The following is a 24220-nucleotide window of genomic DNA, read 5'->3' as shown; positions in this document are numbered from 1 at the left end:
TATAACAGCCCTGTAATAACTTAGTCATGTGTGCATGCATTTTCCTATGGATGGCCCCAGCGGGAATCAAACCCATGAACCTGGCGTGGCCAACTCCATGCTCTACCATCTGAGCCAAACCTATAATGTCTCTCTCACTTGTAGTTGAAGAGGAAGATTCCCTCCCAGCCCAACGGGTCGCCCTCACCCTCTGGGGAGATGTTGAAGGAGGAGGATGAAGGCCACGGAGCTGGGCCCGAGCTGCAGAGAACCGGACGGTGAGCTATGCATATGAATTTATAGGGGAGGTTTCCAGGACACAGATTCATCTTAATTCTGGACCTAAAAGCCTTTTCAATGGAGATTCCCCACTGAGCTTGCTTTTTATTCCAGGACTAGACTTAATCTGTGTCTGGGGAAACTGCCCCATAGAGAAGAGTTGATAAGGGTAAATCTCAAATGATACCCTATTTCTTACATAGAGTTGTGATCAACAGTAGTGGACTACCATACATGTGGAATAGGGTATCATTTGAGACACTGCCTACGGCTTTTTTTTAAATACTATGTTATGACATAGGCAATAGGCAGTAAAACTTTTTCTTTTAACTGTTTTGATGTCATAGAAATAAAATGCTTTTTATTCTTGATGAAATCCATTAAACGTGTATAAGGTAATCCAGTATTGAAACTGTTTATGAAGGCAAAAATGAATAACATACAATGCCCACATACTGTGACATTACCAATGCACTGCCCACGTTACAATTACGATGCTGACATAAGTAAATTGTCAGGTTCTCCGGGTGAAAGTCTCTGAGATCGCGTGGCTGCCCTGCTGGTAGAGTGTGATTATTTGTGACCTCACTCCCCCAGGACACACACACCTCGCAGACTGGGCACTGCATTATTTACCCCTCCGCAGATCCACTCTCGGCGTGCTGCTATAAAAAGCAGCATGCCGGCAGAGAACGACTGAGAGAGAGGTAGAGGGGGGGGAAGGAGGGATAAAGAGCATTAGAGAGAGAGAGAGACTAAAGTAGGGATAAGGGATAGTCTTTACAGGGTGTTATGCAGTCCCTGAACACACAAAGGGGTGGTGACTTAGACCTGAGAGTGGTGGGTTGAGTGTGTTTGTGTGTGTGAGGTGGAAACCTGGGTGTGAATGGGTTGAGTGGTATCTGGGTCAGAGAGCAGGAGCGTGTCCAGCCCTGGTGGGAAACTAACAGGGTTCCCCTCAGCAAGGAACCTAGCTCTAAGCATCACAGTTAGGAAATGACCATTAAACAAAGATCTCTAAAATGTCAATTCATTCTTGTAGAAAGTGTCCAAAAATGTGTACCACATTTGAGGGCTCCAATTTTTTTTCTGGCAGACCCTATTGATGGTAGTGTTGTCACGATACCAGAATTTCTGACTTCGATACCAGGTTTAGTATCATAATACTCAATATCAATACTCGATACCAAGGCAAAGGAAAGTGTATTAGCCAAATTCACAGAATAACCTTTGGGCATCTTTTGAGTTTTTGTCGTACTTTGTGTGAAGGAAGTTGTAATTCTAGCACAGATGTAATGGTAGGCTGTAAGGATCTATGTATAGCTGGTGCAGAGGAGTCAGGCGCAGGACAGCAGAGACGAGGAAATAAAAGTAACTTTACTCAGTCATCAAAATACAAGAGAATTACCAAGCCCACAAATACGGACCACAATACAACAAACAATCACTCACAACCAAACATGGGGACCAGAGGGTTAAATAATAAACAGGTAATTGGGTGAGTGAAACCAGGTGTGTAAGACATAGACAAAACAAATGGAAAATGAAAAGTGGATCGGCGGTGGCTAGAAAGCCGGTGACGTCGACCGCCGAACGCCGCCCGAACAAGGAGAGGGACCGACTTCGGCGGAAGTCGTGACATAGGCTGTAGCTGATGTGTGGACTTCAGCCTAAAATCCTTCTGCAAAACCATACATGAGCATATAAAAATGTTACAATATAATCTACTAACTGTTTTAAAATGTACTTTGATGCATATCAGGGTAAATTTACTCATCCATGGTCATAATATTGGGTCAAATTATACTGAACAAAAATATAAAAGCAACATGCAACAGTTTCAAAGATATTAAACCCACTGCCACCATGAGGCACTCTGTTCACAACGTTGACATCAGCAAACCACGCGCCCACACGACGCCATACACGTGGTCTGCGGTTGAGACATCTGTGGCATTGTGTTGTGTGACTAAACTGCACATTTTAGAGTGGCCTTTTATTGTCCCCAGCACAAGGTGCACCTGTGTAATGATCATGCTGTTTAATGAGCTTCTTGATATGCCATACCTGTCAGGTGGATGGATTTGCTTACTTCCCCAATAGATCCACAGACGATGCAATCGCCATCGCACTGCACACTGTCCTATCCCATCTGGACAAGAGGAATACCTATGTAAGAATGCTGTTCATTGACTATAGCTCAGCATTCAACACCATAGTACCATCCAAGCTCATCGTTAAGCTCGGGGCCCTGGGTCTGAACCCCGCCCTGTGCAACTGGGTCCTGTTCTTCGTGACGGGCCGCCCCCAGGTGGTGAAGGTAGGAAACACCACCTCCACTTTGCTGATCCTACACACAGGGGCCCCAGAAGGGTGCGTGCTCAGCCCCCTCCTGTACTCCCTGTTCACCCATGACTGCGTGGCCACACACGCCTCCAACTCAATCATCAAGTTTGCAGATGACAGTAGTAGTAGGTCTGATTACCAACAATGACGAAACAGCCTACAGGGAAGAGGTGAGGGCCCTGGGAGAGTGGTGACAGGAAAATAACATCTCACGCATTGTCAACAAAAGAAAGGAGCTGATCGTGGACTTCAGGAAACAGCAGAGGGACCGCAGTGGAGGTGGTGGAAAGCTCCTCAGCGCACATGACGATCTGAAATGGTCCAGCAACACAGACAGTGGCAACAGCGCCTCTTCAACCTCAGGAGGCTGAAGAAATTTGGCACAAACTTTTACAGATGTACAATTGAGAGCATCCTGTCAGGCTGTATCACCGCCTGGTACGACAACTGCACCGCCCGCAACCACAGGGCTCTCCAAAGGTTGGTGCGGTCTGCTCAACACATCACCAGGGGCAAACTACCTGCCCTCCAGGACACCTACACCACCCAATGACACAGGAAGGCCAAAAAGATCATCAAGGACAACAACCACCCGAGCCACTGCCTGTTCACCCCGCTATCATCCAGAAGGCGAGGTCAGTACAGGTGCATCAAAGCTGGGACCAAGAAACTGAAAAACAGCTTCTATCTCAAGGCCATCAGACCTTGTTAAATAGCCATCATTAGCCAGCTTCCACCTGGTTACGTAACCCTGCACCTTGGAGGCTGCTGCCCTATATACATAGACATGGAATCACTGGCCACTTTAATAATGGAACACTAGTCACTTTAATAATGTTTACATAATGTTTACATACTGCTTTACTCATCTCATATGTATATACTGTATTCTATTCTACTGTATTTTAGTCAATGCCACTCCGACATTGCTCAATCTAATATTTATATATTTCTTAATTCCATTCTTTTACTTTTAGATTTGTGTGTATTGTTGTGAATTGTTAGATACTACTGCACTGATGGAGCTAGGAACACAAGCATTTCGCTACACCCTCAATATCATCTGTCTATGTGACCAATACATTTTGATTTGATATATTTATCTTGGAAAAGGAGAATTTCTCACAATTTGAGAGATACAAGCTTTTTCAACGTATGGAAAATGTCTTCTATCATTTATTTCAGCTCATGAAACATGGGACCAACACTTTACATGTTGCGTTTATATTTTTGTTCAGTGTACTGAGCTGAAACAAAAGATCCCAGAAATGTTCCATGGCAGACATAGGCTATGGTCAACAAACACAATTGCATTTTATTGATGGTAATTTGAATGCACAGATATACCGTAACGAGATCCTGAGGCCCATTTTCTTTTAAGGTGTCTGTGACAAACAGATGCATATCTGTATTCCCAGTCATGTGAAATCCATAGATTAGGCCCTAATGAAATTATTTCAATTGACTGATTTCCTATATTGAACTGTAACTCAGTAATATCTTAGAAATTGTGGCATGTTGAGTTTATATTTTTGGTCAGTATCATTGTCGAACTGGAACGCCAAACGTGCTGGAAAGTTAGGCTGCTGGCCCAGTCGACATATTACTAGACAGGCTTGATCATCTCAGTCAGTGTACGACGTGAGACACATTTGGTAGAAGAACCGAAAGTAACAAGCTCTAGTACTGAACTGTTTCTCATTTTACAGTATCAGAAAGTACCTAGGTTTTGGTGCACCGTGCAACACTGATGTTCTGTAAAGTTATCTGTGGGTCCTAACAAATCTCTGGGAGCCCTATAGATCCAAAAAGAGTTATCTCGGAGTCCAATAATGTGTTCCCACTGGGCACAGACATCAATAACATCTATTCCACGTTGGTTCAATGTCATTTCATTGAAATGACGTGGAAAACGTTGACTCAACAGGTGTGTGCCCAGTGGCTTGTATGGTCCAAAAAACCTAATCCAGATGTCTACGGATGTAATCTGGGATTCCTCTGGGTTACTTCACCACACTAGTATAATCCTGCTACTTTAGTTAGCCTGCTGTAAAGCGTTGTGGTTTTGCCCTTCCTCTAGGATCTTTGGAGGCCTCGTGATGGATATAAAGCGGAAGGCCCCGTTCTACTGGAGCGACATTCGGGACTCGTTTAACCTGCAGTGTCTGGCTTCCATCCTGTTCCTCTACTGCGCCTGCATGTCCCCGGTCATCACCTTCGGAGGACTGCTGGGCGAGGCCACCAAGGGAAACATAGTGAGTGGGTCCTTGTCCATGAGTGTCAACGAATGCCACTCCGATTACAGCAGTCTGTCTTCTATCTGTGCTGTATCCCATAATGTATGCAAGTCACTCAGCTGCCTGGTGAAACTGGTTTAACCCTGCTACAAGTCAATGTAAGCCTTGCACTAATTATGTATACGTTTACCAAAAGGTCTTACTAAAGTTCTTACCCTATTTGCTTATTACTATATACAAATATCACTAAAAGCATATAGGAATCATATCACTATAAGCAAATCGCATGTGTTTAGACAGTGTCCCTCTTCCTCACTGCGAGCTACTCAACATACTGTCTCCATGCTTTGATCCTGACAATGAGTTACACACACAAACCCTACAGTAACTCCAGAGGGAGACTGTTGGCATAGCTAGCGTCAGCGTGCCGGGGTGTGTGATGCGTCTGAGTAAACTCATTAGAAGGCCAGTGGCGGAGGGATATAAGAACAGACAGGCCGACGGGCTGGAAGAAGTAAAGCAGTTTATCTACACGGTCTGATGCTAGGCAGCCTGAGATGGAATGTCGCTTTAAACTGATGTGCTATGTTGTGTGGGGTGTTCTGTCCGCTTTGCCTTATTCCCCTTAGTACCTCCCTCTCTCTGGTTTCCTCTTATGTATTTACCACCTCCTCCTCTTCCTCCCCTTCTCACTCCTTCCCCTCCCTCTCTTCTTTTGCTACAGAGTGCCATAGAGTCTCTGTTTGGGGCATCCCTCACAGGAGTGGCCTTCTCTCTGTTTGCGGGGCAGCCCCTCACTATACTGGGCAGTACGGGGCCTGTCCTAGTTTTCGAGAAGATCCTCTTCAAGTTTTGCAAGTGAGTGTGCAAACATATCCTGGTTTCACTGTCATTTGCACTGTGGCCCTCTGGTGGTAACAATCTGCAAGTACAAGCTCGCCTGCCATTTGGGGATTTCTAATTTGTTTCTGATCAGTAACTCCCTGAGTTTTATGTACTGTGTACATGCACAGTAAATCAAGTGCCTGGAGTTTTTCTTGGTCAAGTCACATGGTCAGGAAAAACTCAGGGCCATAACTAGTTATGAAAGAAGTTGGGACAGGCTCAAGGTCATTCATTGATAAATCCTCAATCATTTCATAAGGCATGGTCCGAGTGATGGCGCCTCCCCTACAACTGTCATAACCTCTATGCTTTGAGCTCACTGCTTGCAGTACCTAATAAGATATTAATGTGAAAATACACTGAAAACATCCAAAATACATGATATATACAGCTAAAATCTACAGTACAATGCTTTGTAAAGTTTATATTGAGGTTAAATAAAGTGTGCTTTCTTAATTCACCAAATTTTTCTAACCGTTGCTTTAGATAAAATCAAGACATCAATATTCTTATGTTTTTTTGTATGAAAAATCTTAAATTACAGCTCACTTTGAGCAAATTCATAATTTGCGATTAATCGCAGAGAATCCTGCGAGTCAACTCGATTACATTGTTTAATGATTTGACAGCCCTACTATTGAATCTGGAACTCCTCTCCTCTCCTACCCAGGGACTACGGCCTGTCCTACCTGTCTCTGAGGACCAGCATCGGCCTGTGGACGGCCTTCCTCTGCCTGGTCCTGGTGGCCACAGACGCTAGCTCCCTGGTCTGTTACATCACCCGCTTCACAGAGGAGGCCTTCGCCGCGCTCATCTGCATCATCTTCATCTACGAGGCCCTGGAGAAGCTCTTCCACCTGGGGGAACACTACCCCGTCAACATGCACAACGAGCTGGACAACCTCACCCTCTACTCGTGAGTCTGGGTTAGAGAGCCTCGGTGGAGGGCAGAAGCCACGGGAAGTGGGCACTGCCATTTTTCTGCTGCCTTAAAAAAAAAGAAGAAAGAAAAACCGTTTTGATAGCTGACCAAGCACACATTTTATTCAGGAAATGTACCTTTTCTATTTGGATTGCAGTGTTTTAGATGATATTACCACTGACTCGCGCCCAAAGATGGAAAAGGGGAAATGGTGGTTGTGTGGGGAGTGTAAGGCATGGAGTGTGTAAGATTTCTTCTCTTGACTCAGGTGTCAGTGTTCTCCACCAGCCAACACCTCCACTGAGATCTTGCAGACGTGGAATCGGACAGGACACACACCAGACACTATCTCCTGGAACAGCCTCAACGTGTCGGTCAGTCAGAGGACACACACACACACACACACACACACACTGCAAAAACATCTGTTGAGCCTGTGTATTTCTCTGACCCTTTACACTCTTTGCCAGATGTGTAACCTGCTCCATGGAGAGTTTTCTGGTCCTGCCTGTGGTCACCACGGCCCCTACATCCCAGATGTCCTCTTCTGGTCCATCATCCTCTTCTTCACCACCTTCTTCCTCTCCTCCTTCCTCAAGGAGATCAAGACCGAGCGATACTTCCCTACAAAGGTGTGTTATTCACTTGCAATCAGGGCGTACAGCTAGTGTGTGTGTGGGTGGGTGGGTGGGTGGGTGTGTGTGTGTGTGTGTGTGTGTGTGTGTGTGTGTTCCTCTAAAAGTTTATTGTGCTGCAACAACATTCACAGTTAATTTCAAGGTCATCACATTCTTCCCACACAATATGTCTCACGCTTTGCTGTTACCGTTAGCTACTGTGTGTGGGTGTTCCCACTGAGTGAATTATAATGGTTTTGTTGTTTACACATTACCATGTTTATGTAATGTCATTATTATGGGTTGTGCAGGTACGCTCCACCATCAGTGACTTTGCTGTGTTTCTGACCATTATGATCATGGTGCTGGTGGACTATCTGATGGGCATCCCCTCTCCTAAACTCAACGTACCCGACCGCTTTGAGGTAGGACTCTTCTGATATTGTATCTCTGCGTAGGCGTTCAAAAGACGCCGTACTGCCATATGGCGTACTGATCATATCAACATGTCATGTGATACTGATGACGGCAATGATATCTATCCTGGGCTGATACTTGAGCCAGTAGTGATCCTAGTAAGCTAATGTGGACACTGACCTTTTCAGATCTGTCTAGGGCAATGGGATGGCTTTCTTTTAGCCTTAGCGTTGACGCTAACTCTCTGCCCTGCTGCAACCCACCTCCAAGCACCACGGCAGGCTATCCGGTGTAACGCGATAGCTAGCTACTAGCCTTAGCATTATAGCTAAAGTCACTCACTCAGTTACTCACTCAGTTACTCACTCAGTCACTCACTCAGTTACTCACTCAGTCACTCACTCACTGAGTTACTCACTCACACAAGCCCACACATATGCAGATACAAACACATATATATACACACACACACTCCCAGGCACACACACACATTCAAGCCACACACACACACACCACTGCTGTTATTGGACTTCTGTTGAATAATGCACAACACACTTCATATCTCCCTTCCCCGGTACACGTGTAAATATTGCAATGTGCCTTCCTTGTATTTATACCGCTGCTAAATTTGTATTCTATTTTTTTTTATAGCTTCTATTGAGCTTCTATTCTTTATATACATTTTTATTACTTATTTTCTATTCTTATTGTTGTCGCATTGTCGAGAGGGGGACCTGCAAGCATTTCATTGTACTGTTTACACCATGTGTTCCTGTGCATATGACAAATAAACTTAACTCGAAAACTATAGCCTGACTGCAAGTTATTAGCATTGGTTTAAAAGCTAACTCTATGCTCTGGTCTACAGCCTACCTCCAAGCATCGCGGCTGGCTGATCTCCCCGCTGGGCCCCAACCCCTGGTGGACCCTGCTGGTGGCGGCGCTGCCCGCTCTGCTCTGCACCATCCTCATCTTCATGGACCAGCAGATCACCGCCGTCATCATCAACCGCAAGGAGCACAAGCTCAAGGTGAGCAAGCGCTGGTTATGGCATAGACTTCCGTAGTCTACAGACTCCATTTCCATTGTCAAGGTGGGTGGAACAGACACATTTCTTACAATGCTGTTCTGTTTCCTAGTTCTGTCCATTATATGATCGTTCACTGTGTTGAATGTAGCTAGTGTTTCCATGAAGCGTATTCACTGTGTACCATTTGGTGCTCCCAACTATAGTATATTATAATCACTTTTTATCCTCTTCTTCCCCCCCTCTTCTCCATCATGTAGAAAGGCTGTGGCTACCATCTGGACCTGCTGGTGGTGGCGGTAATGCTGGGGGTTTGCTCCATCATGGGCCTGCCCTGGTTCGTAGCCGCCACCGTGCTCTCCATCTCCCACGTCAACAGCCTCAAGGTTGGCAGCCTGCTGCAGTCTTTGTTTATTCGTTATAGGTCAGCGGTGTAAAACGCAATTCCTGGAGGGCAGAGTGTCTGCGTTTTTTGTTGTTGTTGCTCCTCCCTTGTACTTCATTGATCAGTTAAGGCCATCAATTAGTTAGGGACTGCTCTCACCTGGTTGTCTAGGGCTTAACTGGACACATTAAAAGAAAATGACAAGAACCAGCAGACATTCTGCCCTCGAGGTATTAAGTTTGACACCTCTGTTGTAAGTGATTAGTTGTGGGTTGGGTTTTTGTTTGAAAAGTAATGTGTTTCTCTGAGTATATAACAGATATTCATCTAATATCAAATGTAAAGGTGGAGTCGGGCTGCTCTGCGCCAGGAGAACAGCCCAAGTTCCTGGGCATCAGAGAGCAGAGGGTCACCGGCTTCATGATCTTTGTCCTCATGGGCTGCTCTGTCTTCATGACCTCCGCACTCAAGGTGACAGCTCTTTGGGTTTTAGAAAAGTGTTCTAAAAAATCTGATGGATCATTAATATAAGACAATGGGCGCTGGACCCCTAATGCAATGTGAATGATAAGCAGTTTGACTCACAGGCTTCCCTGTGGCTCAGTTGGTAGAGCATGGTGTGTGCAACGCTAGGGTTGTTGGTTCGATTCCCACCGGGGGCCAGTACAAAAAAAAGAAATTATAATAAATGCATGAAATGAAATGTATGCATTAACTACTGTAAGTCGCTCTCGATATGAGCGTCTGCTAAATGACTAAAATGTAAATGTTATGTGTTCACCTTACAGTTGAAATGGTGACATGGATGATTTTTTAAAAGGCGCTTGAAATTATTATTATTGTCATTATATACTGTATGTTCAACTTTTCTCCCCCAACCTCCAGTTCATTCCTATGCCAGTGCTGTACGGGGTCTTCCTCTACATGGGAGCCTCTTCACTCAAAGGCATTCAGGTGAGATTATATTCAATGATTAGTTGAAGATATGATCATAGATTTGGATCTTTAACAGTAAAGCAATGCCTTGTCTGTAATGATGAGCTTACTCTTTTGTAATGAAACTCCCTTTGATCAAGAAAACATGTCATTGCATTTGAACTCTTTCATTTCAAATGTGTCTCCTGACAAAAATGTGAAGTGGATGATGAATGGTGCTCAGTACAATGTTCACATCTCTCTCTCTCTCTCCCTCTCCCTCTCTCTTAGTTCTTTGACCGTATCAAGTTGTTTGGTATGCCAGCCAAGCACCAGCCCGACCTGATCTACCTGCGTTACGTTCCCCTGTGGAAGGTCCATGTGTTCACCCTGGTGCAGCTCACCTGCCTGATACTGCTGTGGGTCATCAAGGCCTCCGCAGCCGCTGTCGTTTTCCCCATGATGGTAATACCCATAGAGAGAAATGTTTTATAGTAGTACTGCCATCAATCTATCTCTCCGTGGTTAATATCACTCTCCACATTTACAAACTGGAGAAATGTGATATCTTGTCTACCAACAAGGGTGTTTGTAAACATGAAAATATCTAAAACCGTGTGTATGGGTCTGTGTAGTTCGTTTGCTTCCTCTCTCCCTCTTAAAATATCCTGCTTTTGCTTAAAGGTGCTGGCCCTCGTCTTCATTCGGAAGCTTCTCGACTTTTTCTTTACCAAGAGGGAGCTCAGCTATCTGGACGACTTGATGCCCGAGAGCAAGAAGAAGAAAGAGGATGACAAGAAGAAGAAGGAGAGGGAGAAACGGGTAACACACAGTGTAACACACTTTAAAGCCATTAGTTCCCCCGTCTAGCACGCTAACATGACTTGGCCCCACAGAAATCAAACTAGATCGGGCAAAGCCGCTCAGACGATGTCAATTTGACTGCACTCTCATGGGTACACATGATTGTAATTCTCCGCTTGTCCCCTTGGTCCCAGGAGGCCCAGGCTTTATTGCTCGTAGAACAGGTGGGCGTGAATTCTGTGAAGGTCCATTATGATGGTGGGAACCTGCTCAAGATCCCAGTCAAAACGTTCTCAGGGAGGTGAGTGCCGCCCACCATGCAACAGGAGTACAATACAAAACATTACACTGGATAGATAAATGAAGGGCACGCTTTTCTTTGGCTTTATCTTTGTATGATTTGATGATATCATTTTATTATGGTATAAAACAACAACAAAAATCTCCATCTCTACATTCTTGGTATTGCAACGTAAAGGTAACAGTGGTGATGTTAGTTCTGTAACGTGTTTATCTTGAACAGATCGTACAGAATAACCGCTCATACCCTCCCAATGGATGAAGAGGCAGTAGGGGTGGGTGTCCGATATAGCCAGCCCACGTGCTGAGTTTTAACCCTACTCAGTAATATACAGTAACATCAGTGAGCGCATGGCCAAAATCGTAACTTGGCTATTTACTATACCTGTAGATGATGCCTTTTTATTGTGTTTTGGGGGGGGATTGTTATGATGATACATACTGCTCTATAGTATCATGGCAAGGTAAAAAGGCTCTAAAACCATGTGAATACTAATGACTAATGTACACATTGATTACATAGAGAACTCACCCCAGACAACCATCCAAGAGTCACAATTGCCTCCAAAGCGATTGTTACATATTTTTAGTGCAAGATACAATGACAGAGAAACGCTTTGACTGAGAACTGGTGCCAAGTAGCCCTGTGTGCTTCAATTTTTTGTTTGTTTACCTTATCCATATGCATGCATGTCTGTCTCCCCTCCCTTGTTCTGTCTTGTTCCTCGCTGCATGTAGCTCATGTGACCTCAGCAATGTTAATATCTCTGAGGAAATGGCCAAAAGCGGGGCATGCAAAGCAGTGGCGTTGAGCGCCGACTTCGGCCCGTCTATGAAGCGTAGCCAAAGGTAGCTATGCCGACGACGACTCGCCTTTAGCTGTCACCCCTCTTTGTCCTGAAAATGGAGGAGCCTTTTTCCAGACACACCTCAGGTCTACTGAAATCTCATCAAGACAAGATCACATTGATAACTTACCCCTTGTAGATCATATAATTCTATTATATTCTGTGACTATTCTAATGTACAGTAACGAATCTAATATAACTAAATAATCTACTTAATTCTGTGACTATCCCATGAATGAATAGGTATGATAAGGACAATCTACCCATTTGTATGTAATGAGAGTATTAAGATCTTGCTTTTGCTGTGCCATAACTTGCATAATTTTCAGTTGCATGTATGTTGTGAGATCTGAATTGTGTGTGGATTTTTCCATAAAACAAGAACACATTCTATTTTCCTGAATATTGTATTTGCCTACAGATATATTTGCCTACAATATATAAAAGCAAAGCGTTGAAGAGGCTTTGCCCTGAGGTTCTAACATGTCCTGAGGATCTAACTGGGTGCTGCCACATTTTATCCTTCCGTCCCAATTATAATGGTTAAGAACAACATACTTTAACACGTGAGCCCGCCATCTTTAAGTCTAGGGTGTTAACAACCGTGTATTCTTAGAGCATGGTATGAGCTTTGAGTTTAATTTTAGCATCGCCGTCTGACACTTTCACAGACAGCATTGCACTTACATCAGAAACACATTTCCTGCTCATCCTTGACACATTGATATCCTGGCCCAGCACAGCACAACCAGCCCATTGATGCTTCTCTTCACATCTGTTTCCCTCCCTCGTCTCTGGCAGCCAGGAGAAGGTAGCCTGTGTTAGAGTCAACATGGACACTACCGAGGCAGGAGGAGAGAGTTCAGCCTTAGAGACTGCCTTGTGATGGAGGAGACCTTGTCCTACCCCCCACCTAACACCACAGAGGGCCACCCTGGTACAGTGAGCAAGCTAGGACTTGAGCAGAGCAATCAGACTGGTCTCTGGAAAATAAGCCCCTTTTGTGGGTCTGCTGGGTCAACAGTTGAGCTCCAGTGACCTCCAGTGGTCCAGTGTAGCTATGGGGGTCTTGAGGCCCCCCCAGTGCACAGAGGACTGACTGCCCTGTAGTGGCGAGCACATTGCCGGGACATGAATGAACCAGACTCACACTGCCTACCGAAACCCCATGTCAACCAATCATTTCCCACCCACTGCCACAGATGCCAAAGGATGGGGCCACCACCATCACACATATGCGGAATCTTCTTTAATTGTTGTGTATGCGTAAATTTACTTAATTGTATTATATAAGGTATATTTTCTCATGTACATTTTAAGTTATATTTTATTACCAATTAAGAGAAACACATTTGCATCCTGTTTTTTTTGGCACACGTCATGTGTGAGCTATTCTGGTCTGTCGAAAAAAAAAAAATATATATATATATATATCCTTTCCACAATGTACTAAACACAAACCAGCTACACCAGCTCCAAAAACAGATGTCAGTCAAGCCATGATGATTCAAGTTGTTATTGCTGTGATTTCATCAGTGCAAACTGGTTACATCATGACTAGACACTGGTCATCTAAATCTAAACTGTTGCAAACCAAAAGAAGAATGTAGACATTCAGACGCCTATAGCCCATAATCTTTCTTGCTTGTGAAACATTGACAAAGGTTGGAGTGGCAACATCTTTTCACTGCCCCTGTACTGTATCTGTACTGTATCTGTACTGTATACTCTGCAAGTTACATTCTCAGTATTGGTATTGCTGCTCAGATCAAGTTGTTCAACTGAGAATATTTTTTTTGTAAGTATATGTCATTGTTATGCTGTTTTAGTGGAATTGTGTGCTTTCTGTTGTATGTTTTAATGGAACATTTTCTGAAATACTAATTTAAGGTTAAGAAAGTGATGGGATGAATACTACAATAAGCACTTTAGATTTGTTTGCCTGTAGGAATTAGTGCACAGGCCTGAATTGAGTTAAAAACCATTGAATCTGAAGATCCACAGAACTGTTGCTCAAATGTCTAGAAAAAGTTACAACTTTGGAATCAACATGATTTCTGATTGTGGGAAGTTCTTTACACTCATCACTTGTCTGTCACTATTCGTACAGTATTTCAATATTATAACCTATTTGTGTATTGTTGGATTTATTATTCTTGGGACAATTATTTTTTGATAAATAGGAAAGTGAACAAAAAAGTCATGTGCCGTCAGATTTCTTCTAAAAGCAATGAACAACATTATTCGGTGCAGTCAAATTGTATTCTCACAATATTGTACAATTTATGCTGTACAAGTTTTGATACTTGTGAGTCACAATGTACACCGTATCAGTAAGTTCAATATTGCAGATGTCATTTCAAAAAATGATCTGTAAAATGCAATTATATATTTCTCATTTGCTTAGCACACATGCTCCTGTTTTAGCAATAATAGACGAGTTTTCAGTACAATACAATGTCTGGAGTGATGTTTCTATTGAGCTGTCTAGGGGGAGTTTGTCGAACCCCATCCACGTTGTGTGTCTCCTCTATTGACTATTAGTGTGTAGCTGATTATACAGACAATAGCTTACGTGCCTTGTGAATGCTCTTTGTTTGTCTTTTATTCATACTGTAGGCATAGTGTTAATGTTCAGGTAGTACACACACACACACACACACACGGCCCAAAATGCGTAAGAGAGACGAGCAAGCTAGGACGGCATATCGACAGGCTGTTCATATCTGTTGAAACTGAAGTGAAATATGAATGCGGTAGTGCTCTGAATGTCCTCAACCCAACCCGACAACTAACCTGATGTATTACATGACAAATATGTACTCATTAGTACTTCATCATACTCATTTTTGTCAATAATGTACTGTATGTGTTTGTATGTCACAGATGTAGTGTTTGTTCACGAATGGTATGCACTGTCATTTTTTTACATGCAATATCAGTGAATGTGCACAGAATTATTGTAACTTCAATATCACTAATGAAAATTACAGAAATCGAATGCATTTCGCCAAACACATTTCTTTTAACAAAAATGTAAATGTGCATTGTTGCAATTTTTGTTTGAACACAATTCTGGTAAAATGTTGGCTATTTTAAGTCATTACAAATGTTGTTTTGGTATTTGTAATACTATATGTATGCAGTAGGTACAATTCATTGTAGAACACAAATGGTATTGCAGTGCAATGGATTCCATCTGTATTATATGATCTTTACCATAAATAATATATGGCTCTGATCTGTACCATAGAAACAGGGTATTGTTTAGGACCATGTATTACACTGACCTCACAACTGCTGTCAGTCAAGCACAGAACATTCTCCTGTAATATGTTGTTGAATGCGATAAGAACATGTAGGGTGGAAACTATTTTTTGTAAGTGTTGATGGAAAGCAATTAAAAGTAAATGAAATGTCTATTGTTCCTCTTTGCATATTTAAGCCAAGCGCAAAGCACACCATCAGTACAATACCTACGGTGAATCCCATACCCCTACCAACTCTCTCGGAGGGCTCTCATTTGTCACGTGTTGCTGACGAAACTCGCAGGGTGACTTCAAGAGTGGCGAAGGGATCAAATAAACCCATCAACTCCAGGACACACCCTTGACTTGAATGATGCAATTCATGTTCGACATTTAAATAATACAACAAGCATGACATTCAAATGAAATAATTCCCCCTGACGTTTTACACGATAAAAAACCTTGATAACAGTTAAGCATTTAATGTGGGAAGTATTTCAGATGTAACGTGTCATGTCTCGAAATCAGACACAAATAACTACAGGTGACTCATAATTAGGAAAGCCTCCATTCATTTGTGTTAAATTGCGCAAACTCAATAATGCAGTGCGTTATGGGATACCACTTCGCTCTGAAGCCGCAGTGGTGGAAAAAGTATCCAATTGTCATACTTGAGTAAAAGTAAAGATACTTTAATAGAAAATGACTCAAGGTAAAGTGAGTCAACCAGTAAAATACTGCTTCAAGTATTTGGTTTTAATTATACTTAAGTATCCAAAGTAAATGTAATTGATAAAATATACTTAAGTAACAAAAGTAAAAGTATAAATCATTTTGAATTCCTAATATTAAGCAAATCAAGACAGCATAATTTTCTTGTTTTTATTTATTTACGGATAACCAGGAGCACCCTCCAATGCTCAGCCATAATTTACAAACAAAGCATATGTTTAGTGAGTCCACCAGATCAGAGGCTGTTGGGATGACCAGGGATGTTCTTTTGATAAGTCTGTGAATTAGAAAATGTTATTGTCCTGCTCAGCATTTAAAAATGTAATGAGTACTTTTGGGTGTCAGGGAAAATGTAGGGAGTAAAAAGTACATCATTTTCTTTAGGAATGTAGTGAAGTAAAAGTTGTCTAAAATATAAATAGTAAAGTACAGATACCCCAAAAAACTACTTAATAAGTAGTACTTTCAAGTATTTTTACTTAAGTACTTTACACCACTGGAAGCCAGTGTTGCAGATTCAGTCAAAGTGGCTATCGGAGGGTCCAATTAGCTTCTACACCCCCCATAATTTTCAGTCACTCAGTTTTGGGACACTTGTGCATATGGTGGAGGTGCGTGTGAATGCGAAAACAGAGGGGCGAGGGGAACAGGGTGATTTTGGATTCAGCTAGAGCTTTTTAAACTGTTCAGGAGATAAAGGCATTATTCTGTAGTGTAGAGATTAAAGAAAAACACCAGACTAAAGAAATTGAGATTGAAGGTGAAATTTAACATGTTTAATCAAAATGATATCCCTATATTAAAAAGGTAATATTTGGCAGCTTTGGGGATTTTCAGCACTTTGTAGACTTTGTTCTCGAACATTGTGGTGAAGTGAGGTGGGGAGTTGATGGACAGGAGGGTACATAGCGACAACTTTCCCATTCTCCTGATCCTCCATGTCCCAGATCGCAGAACTGTGAAGTGTAGCACAGTTAGGTGGGAATCAGTGTGAGAGAACATAGTACAGGGTTTTGTTCATAATGCACCAAATGGAAGAAAACGGACTGAAACGGAGGGAAAGTGACCAATAACAAACTTGTTTTCATTTTCTATTGCAAAACGTATTTGTCACGTGCTTCGTAAACTACAGGTGTAGACTAACAGTGAAATGCTTACTTACGGACCCTTCCCAACAATGCAGAGAAAAAAATATAGAAATAGAAAAATAATAACAAGGAATATATATATACACTGCTCAAAAAAATAAAGGGAACACTTAAACAACACAATGTAACTCCAAGTCAATCACACTGTCCACTTAGGAAGCAACACTGATTGACAATAAATTTCACATGCTGTTGTGCAAATGGAATAGTCAACAGGTGGAAATTTTCGGCAATTAACAAGACACCCCCAATAAAGGAGTGGTTCTGCAGGTGGGGACCACAGACTACTTCTCAGTTCCTATGCTTCTTGGCTGATGTTTTGGTCACTTTTGAATGCTGGCGGTGCTTTCACTCTAGTGGTAGCATGAGACGGAGTCTACAACCCACACAAGTGGCTCAGGTAGTGCAGCTCATCCAGGATGGCACATCAATGCGAGCTGTGGCAAGAAGGTTTGCTGTGTCTGTCAGCATAGTGTCCAGAGCATGGAGGCGCTACCAGGAGACAGGCCAGTACATCTGGAGACGTGGAGGAGGCCGTAGGAGGGCAACAACCCAGCAGCAGGACCGCTACCTCCACCTTTGTGCAAGGAGGAGCAGGAGAAGCACTGCCAGAGCCCTGCAAAATGACCTCCAGCAGGCCACAAATGTGCATGTGTCTGCTCAAACGGTCAGAAACAGACTCCATGAGGGTGGTATGAGGGCCCGACATCCACAGGTGGGGGTTGTGCTTACAGCCCAACACCATGCAGGACGTTTGGCATTTGCCAGAGAACACCAAGATTGCAAATTCGCCACTGGCGCCCTGTGCTCTTCACAGATGAAAGCAGGTTCACACTGAGCACGTGACAGAGTCTGGAGACGCCGTGGAGAATGTTCTGCTGCCTGTAACATCCTCCAGCATGACCGGTTTGGCGGTGGGTCAGTCATGGTGTGGGGTGGCATTTCTTTGGGGGGCCGCACAGCCCTCCATGTGCTCGCCAGAGGTAGCCTGACTGCCATTAGGTACCGAGATGAGATCCTCAGACCCCTTGTGAGACGATATGCTGGTGCGGTTGGCCCTGGGTTCCTCTTAATGCAAGACAATGCTAGACCTCATGTGGCTGGAGTGTGTCAGCAGTTCCTGCAAGAGGAAGGCATTGATGCTATGGACTGGCCCGCCCGTTCCCCAGACCTGAATCCAATTGAGCACATCTGGGACATCATGTCTCGCTCCATCCACCAATGCCACGTTGCACCACAGACTGTCCAGGAGTTGGTGGATGCTTTAGTCCAGGTCTGGGAGGAGATCCCTCAGGAGACCATATGCTACCTCATCAGGAGCATGCCTAGGCGTTGTAGGGAGGTCATACAGGCACGTGGAGGCCACACACACTACTGAGCCTCATTTTGACTTGTTTTAAGGACATTACATCAAAGTTGGATCAGCCTGTAGTGTGGTTTTCCACTTTCATTTTGAGTGTGACTCCAAATCCAGACCTCCATGGGTTGATAAATTGGATTTCCATTGATTATTTTTGTGTGATTTTGTTGTCAGCACATTCAGCTATGTAAAGAAAAAAGTATTTAATAAGATTATTTCTTTCATTCAGATCTAGGATGTGTTGTTTAAGTGTTCCCTTTATTTTTTTGAGCAGTATATATACACAATGAGTAACATATTTTATTTCTATACAGTACCAGTCAAAAGTTTGGACACACCTACTCATTCAAGGGTTTTTCTTTATTTGTACTATTTTCTACATTGTAGAATAATAGGGAAGACATCAAAACTTTGAAATAACACATATGGAATCATGTAGTGTTAAACAAATCAAAATATATGCTATATTTGAGGTTCCTCAAAGTAGCCACCCTTTGCCTTGATGACAGCGTTGCACACTCTTGGCATTCTCTCAACCAGCTTCATGAGGTAGTCACCTGGAATGCATTTCAATTAACAGGTGTGCCTTCTTAAAAGTTAATTTGTGGAATTTCTTTCCTTCTTAATGCGTTTGAGCCAATCAGTTGTGTTGTGTGTCGTGGAAATACTAATCAATAATGAGGAGAAACAAGGTCACCAATCAGGATATTACTTCATTTAAAACATATTAATAACATTGATTAATTATTGCAATAATGAAGCTTGTCGACGAACCACCCCTAGATGATTCGTTGAGAGCCCAACGAGCAGATTTGAGCCACAGAATTTTATGGTATATGGAAGATATCACAATTTGGTAAAAGACAGAGTCCATATTATGGCAAGAACAGCTCAAATAAATAAAGAGAAACGACAGTCCATCCTTACTTTAAGACATGAAGTTCAGTCAATCAGGAAAATGTCCAGAACTTTAAAAGTTTCTTCAAGTGCAGTCGCAAAAGCCATCAACCGCTATGATGAAACTAGCTCTCATGAGGACCGCCACAGGAATGGAAGATCCAGAGTTACCTCTGCTGCAGAGGATACGATAATTACAGTTGCCAGCCTAAAAAAATGCAGCCTGAGTAATAGAGACATCTCAACATCAACTGTCCAGAGAAAACTGAGTGAATCAGGCCTTCATGGTCAAATTGCTGCAAAGAAACCACTACTAATGGACACCAATAAGAAGAAGAGACTTGCTTGGACCAAGAAACACGAGCAATGGACATTACACCAGTGGAAATCTGCCCTTTGGTCTGGAGTCCAAATTTGAGATTTTTGGTTCCAACCGCTGTGTCTTTGTGAGACGCAGAGTAGGTGAACAGATGATCTCTGCATGTGTGGTTCGCACCGTGAAGCATGGAGGAGGTGTGATGGTGCTTTGTGGTGACACTGTCTGTGATTTATTTCGAATTCAAGGCACACTTAACCAGCATGGCTACCACAGCATTCTGCAGTGATACGCCATCCCATCTGGTTTGCGCTTAGAGGAACTATCATTTCTATTTCAAAAGAACAATAACCCAACACACCTCCAGGCTGTCTAAGGGCTATTTGACCAAGAAGGAGTGTGATGGAGTGCTGCATCAGATGGCCTGGCCTCCACAATCACCCGACCTCAACCCAATTGAGATGGTTTGGGATGAGTTGGACCGCAGAGTGAAGGAAAAGCAGCCAACAAGTGCTCAGCATATGTGGGAACTCCTTCAAGACTGTTGGAAAAGCACTCCAGGTGAAGCTGGTTGAGAGAATGCCAAGAGTGTGCAAAGCTGTCATCAAGGCAAATGGTGGCTACTTTGAAGAATCTAAAATATATTTAGATTTGTTTAACACTTTTTTGGTTACTACATGATTCCATATGTGTTATTTCATAGTTTTGATGTCTTCACTATTATTCTACAATGTAGAAAATAGTGAACAATAGTAAAAATAAAGAAAAACCCTTGAATGAGTAGGTGTGTCCAAACTTTTGACTGGTACTGTATATATATATATTTAGGGGTGGGTCAGCTTTAATATTTCAGATCGATTGTGGCTTCCATCAATGTAATTGTCTGCATCATTTCCAATACCCCATATACTGTATATTTTTTATAAATATATACACTATACAGTATATATATCAGTATGTGGATTCGGCTACTTCAGCCACACCCGTTGATGACAGCTGTGTAAAATTTAGCACACAGCCATGCACTCTCCATAGACAAACATTGGCAGTAGAATGGGCTGGCAGCGTAGCCTAGTGGTTAGAGCGTTGGACTAGTAACCGAAAGGTTGGTTGCAAGTTCGAATCCCCGAGCTGACAAGGTACAAATCTGTCGTTCTGTCCAAGGCAGTTAACCCACTGTTCCTAGGCCGTCATTGAAAATAAGAATTTGTTCTTAACTGACTTGCCTAGTTAAATAAAGGTTATATATATATATTAATTAAAAAATGGTCTTAATGAAGAGCTCAGTGACATTCAACCTGGCACTGTTAGTTTGACAAATGTCTGCCCCAGTCAACTGTAAGTGCTGTTATTGTGAAGTGGAAATGTCTAGGAGCAACAACAGCTCAGCCAGGAAGTGGTAGCACACACACGCAGAATGGGACAGATGAGTGCTGACGCGCATAGCGTGTAAAAATCTGTTCTCGGTTGCAACATTCACTACCTACTTCCAAACTGCCTCTGGAAGCAACATCAGCACAAGAACTGTTCGTTGGGAGCTTCATGAAATGGGTTTTCATGGCCGAGCAGCTGCACACAAGCCTAAGATCACAATGCCAAGCATCGGCTGGAGTGGTGTAAAGCTCGCTGCCATTGGACTCTGGGGCAATGGAAACACGTTCTCTAGCGTGATGATCATCTGGCAGTCTGACGAACTAATCTGGGTTTGGTGGATGCCAGGAGAACTTTAACTGCCCCAATGCATAGTGCCAACTGTAAGGTTTGGTGGAGGAGGAATAATGGTCTCGGGCTGTTTTTCATGGTTCGGGCTAGGCCCATTACTTCCAGTGAAGGGAAATCTTAATGCTACATCATACAATAACATTCTAGACCAGTGGTTCCCAAACTTTTTATAGTCCCAAACATTCAACCTCCAGCTGCGTACCCCCTCTAGCACCTGGGTCAGCACACTCTCAAATGTTTTTTTTGTTGCCATCATTGTAAGCCTGCAACACACACACTATCCGATACATTTCTTAAACATAAGAATGAGTGTGAGTTTGTCACAACCCGGTTCGTGGGAAGTGACAAAGAGCTCTTATAGGACCAGGGCACAAATAATAATAATCAATAATTTTGCTCTTAACCATCTTACATAAAACCTTATTTGTTCATCAAAAATTGTGAATAACTCACCACAGGTTAATAAGAAGGTTGTGCTTGAAAGGATGCACATGACTGCAATGCTGGGTTGTATTGGAGAGTCTGTCTTAAATAATTGTGCCTGAATTTGGGTTTCATGCTAGTGAGGGCCGAGAATCCACTCTCACATAGGTACGTGGTTGCAAAGGGCAGTGTCTTAACAACGCGATTTGCCAAGGCAAGAAACTGAGAGCAGCCCTATCCAGAGATCTGGCAGTGGCTTCTGATTAAATTGAATTTTCACAGAACCGCTTGTTGCAATTACGATGAGGCTCTCTTGTTCAGATATCGATCGGTAAGTGGACTGGAGGCAGGCCATGAAAGGGATAACGAATCCAGTTGTTTGTGTCGTCCGTTTCGGGAAAGTATCTGCGTAACTGTGCACCCAACTCACTCAGGTGCTTCGCTATATCACATTTGACATTTGTCCGTAAGATTGAGTTAATTTGCACACAAAAAATTATACAATGATGGAAAGACCTGTGTGTTGTCCATGTTAATGCAGAAAGAAAAGAGCTCTAACTTCTTAATCATAGCCTCAATTTTGTCCTGCACATTGAATATAGTTGCGGAGAGTCCCTGTAATCCTAGATTCAGATCATTCAGACGAGAAAAAACATCACCCAGATAGGCCAGTCGTGTGAGAAACTCATCATCATGCAAGTGGTCAGACAAGGGAAAATGATGGTCAGTAAAGAAAACTTTAAGCTCGTCTCTCTATTACAAAAATATTTGTCAATACTTTGCCCCTTGATAACCAGCGCACCTCTGTATGTCGTAAAAGCCTTACATGGTCGCTGCCCATATCATTGCATAATGCAGAAAATACACGAGAGTTCAGGAACCTTGCTTTAACAAAGTTAACCATTTTCACTGTAGTGTCCAAAACGTCTTTCAAGCTGTCAGGCTTGAAAGGCCCTGGCAGCAAGAGCCTCTCGGTGGATGCTGCAGTGTACCCAAGTGGCGTCGGGAGCAACTGCTTACACGCGCGATACCACTCCACCATGTCAACCTCAAATCAAATCAAAGTTTATTTGTCAAGTGCGCCGAATACAACAGGTTTAGACCTTACAGTGAAATGCGTACGTACAAGCCCTAACCAACAGCTCAATTCTTAAGTAAAAAACAGGTATTAGGTAAACAATAGAGAAGTAAATTTAAAAAAAAATTAAACAGTAAAATGACAGTGAAAATAACAGTTGGAGGCTATATTCAGGTGGCACCGGTACAGAGTCAATGTGCGGCGGCACCGGTTAGTCGGGCTGATTGAGGTAATATGTACACGTAGGTATAGTTAAAGTGACTATGCATAGATGATAAACAGAGAGTAGCAGCAGCGTAAAAAGAGGGGTTGGCGGGTGGGGGGAAACAATGCAAATAGTCCGGGTAGCCAATGTGCGGGGGCACCGGTTAGTCTGGCTGATTGAGGTAATATGTACATGAATGTATAGTTAAAGTGACTATGCATAGATGAAAGAGGGGTCGGGGGGGGTGTAGAGGTCCTGGATGGCACCCTCTGTAGTGCCTTGCGGTCGGAAGCCGAGCAGTTGCCATACCAGGCAGTGATGCAACCAGTCAAGATGCTCTCGATGTTGCAGCTTGTCCCTGTCATGGCTTTTTCGCCATTAGTACAGATACAACACATCTTGACCACCAAAGTCCATTTGGTGTCACAAAGCTGTCCAGTACTTTAAAAATATCCTCTCATGTTGTCCTGGTTTCCAGAAGAGGATGTCTTCCTTAATTGACCCCCCATAAACGTAACGGGCATATACCAGGAGCTGTGTCAGGCCCGTCTGTTGACTCATCCAGCTGTAACGCATAGAATTCACTGGCTTGTATGCGAAGAAGTAATTGTTTCAAAACATCTCCTGCCATGTCACTGATGCTTCGGGAAACAGGGTAGTTTGATTTAAGTCATTGTCTGTATAGTTTTTTTGGGCCTTTTCACCCAGCATTGTCCCAGCCAGATCTGCGGCAGCAGGAAGAATTAAGTCCTCCGCAATAGTATGGGGCTTGCCTGTCCTAACCACTCGGTAGCTCACCATATAAGACGCGTCTAGCCGCTTCTTATTAATGGTATCTGTTGCTTTTATACATGTCCTACTACTCGAAAGTCTTAATTCTCACTCAAAAATCTCACGTGGTTTATTTCTCTAATTGTCATGTTTCGTTCTTAGGGACCATCAATGCTGCAGACATTTTTTTGGTACCAATCTACAGATCTGTGCCTTGACACAATCCTGTCTCGGAGCTCTACGGACAATTCCTTCGACCTCATGGCTTGGCTTTTGCTCTGACATGCACTGTCAACTGTGGGACCTTATATAGGTGTGTGCCTTTCCAAATCATGTCATATCAATTGATTTTACCACAG

The 24220-nt window shown here is 43.1% G+C and overlaps 1 protein-coding gene across 1 annotated transcript in view; it reads left to right on the top strand.

Annotated features, from left to right (window-relative positions):
* Nucleotides 1-15381, top strand: part of LOC106570077 (sodium bicarbonate cotransporter 3) — a 50441-nt gene extending 35060 nt beyond the window's left edge. The window contains 16 exon segments of the mRNA XM_014142041.2: nucleotides 145-257; nucleotides 4685-4859; nucleotides 5566-5699; nucleotides 6397-6642; nucleotides 6917-7022; nucleotides 7119-7280; nucleotides 7577-7690; nucleotides 8551-8712; nucleotides 8970-9095; nucleotides 9440-9565; nucleotides 9980-10048; nucleotides 10301-10474; nucleotides 10694-10831; nucleotides 11008-11114; nucleotides 11852-11962; nucleotides 12763-15381. Coding sequence (XP_013997516.2) covers nucleotides 145-257; nucleotides 4685-4859; nucleotides 5566-5699; nucleotides 6397-6642; nucleotides 6917-7022; nucleotides 7119-7280; nucleotides 7577-7690; nucleotides 8551-8712; nucleotides 8970-9095; nucleotides 9440-9565; nucleotides 9980-10048; nucleotides 10301-10474; nucleotides 10694-10831; nucleotides 11008-11114; nucleotides 11852-11962; nucleotides 12763-12847 — 2148 coding nt within the window. The 3' untranslated portion in view covers nucleotides 12848-15381.
* The last annotated feature ends 8839 nt before the right edge of the window (nucleotides 15382-24220 follow it).

Source organism: Salmo salar, chromosome ssa14 (assembly GCF_905237065.1).
Source record: "Salmo salar chromosome ssa14, Ssal_v3.1, whole genome shotgun sequence".
NCBI classification, from domain to species: Eukaryota; Metazoa; Chordata; class Actinopteri; order Salmoniformes; family Salmonidae; genus Salmo; species Salmo salar.
This window is presented reverse-complemented; position numbering and strand designations above follow the sequence as displayed.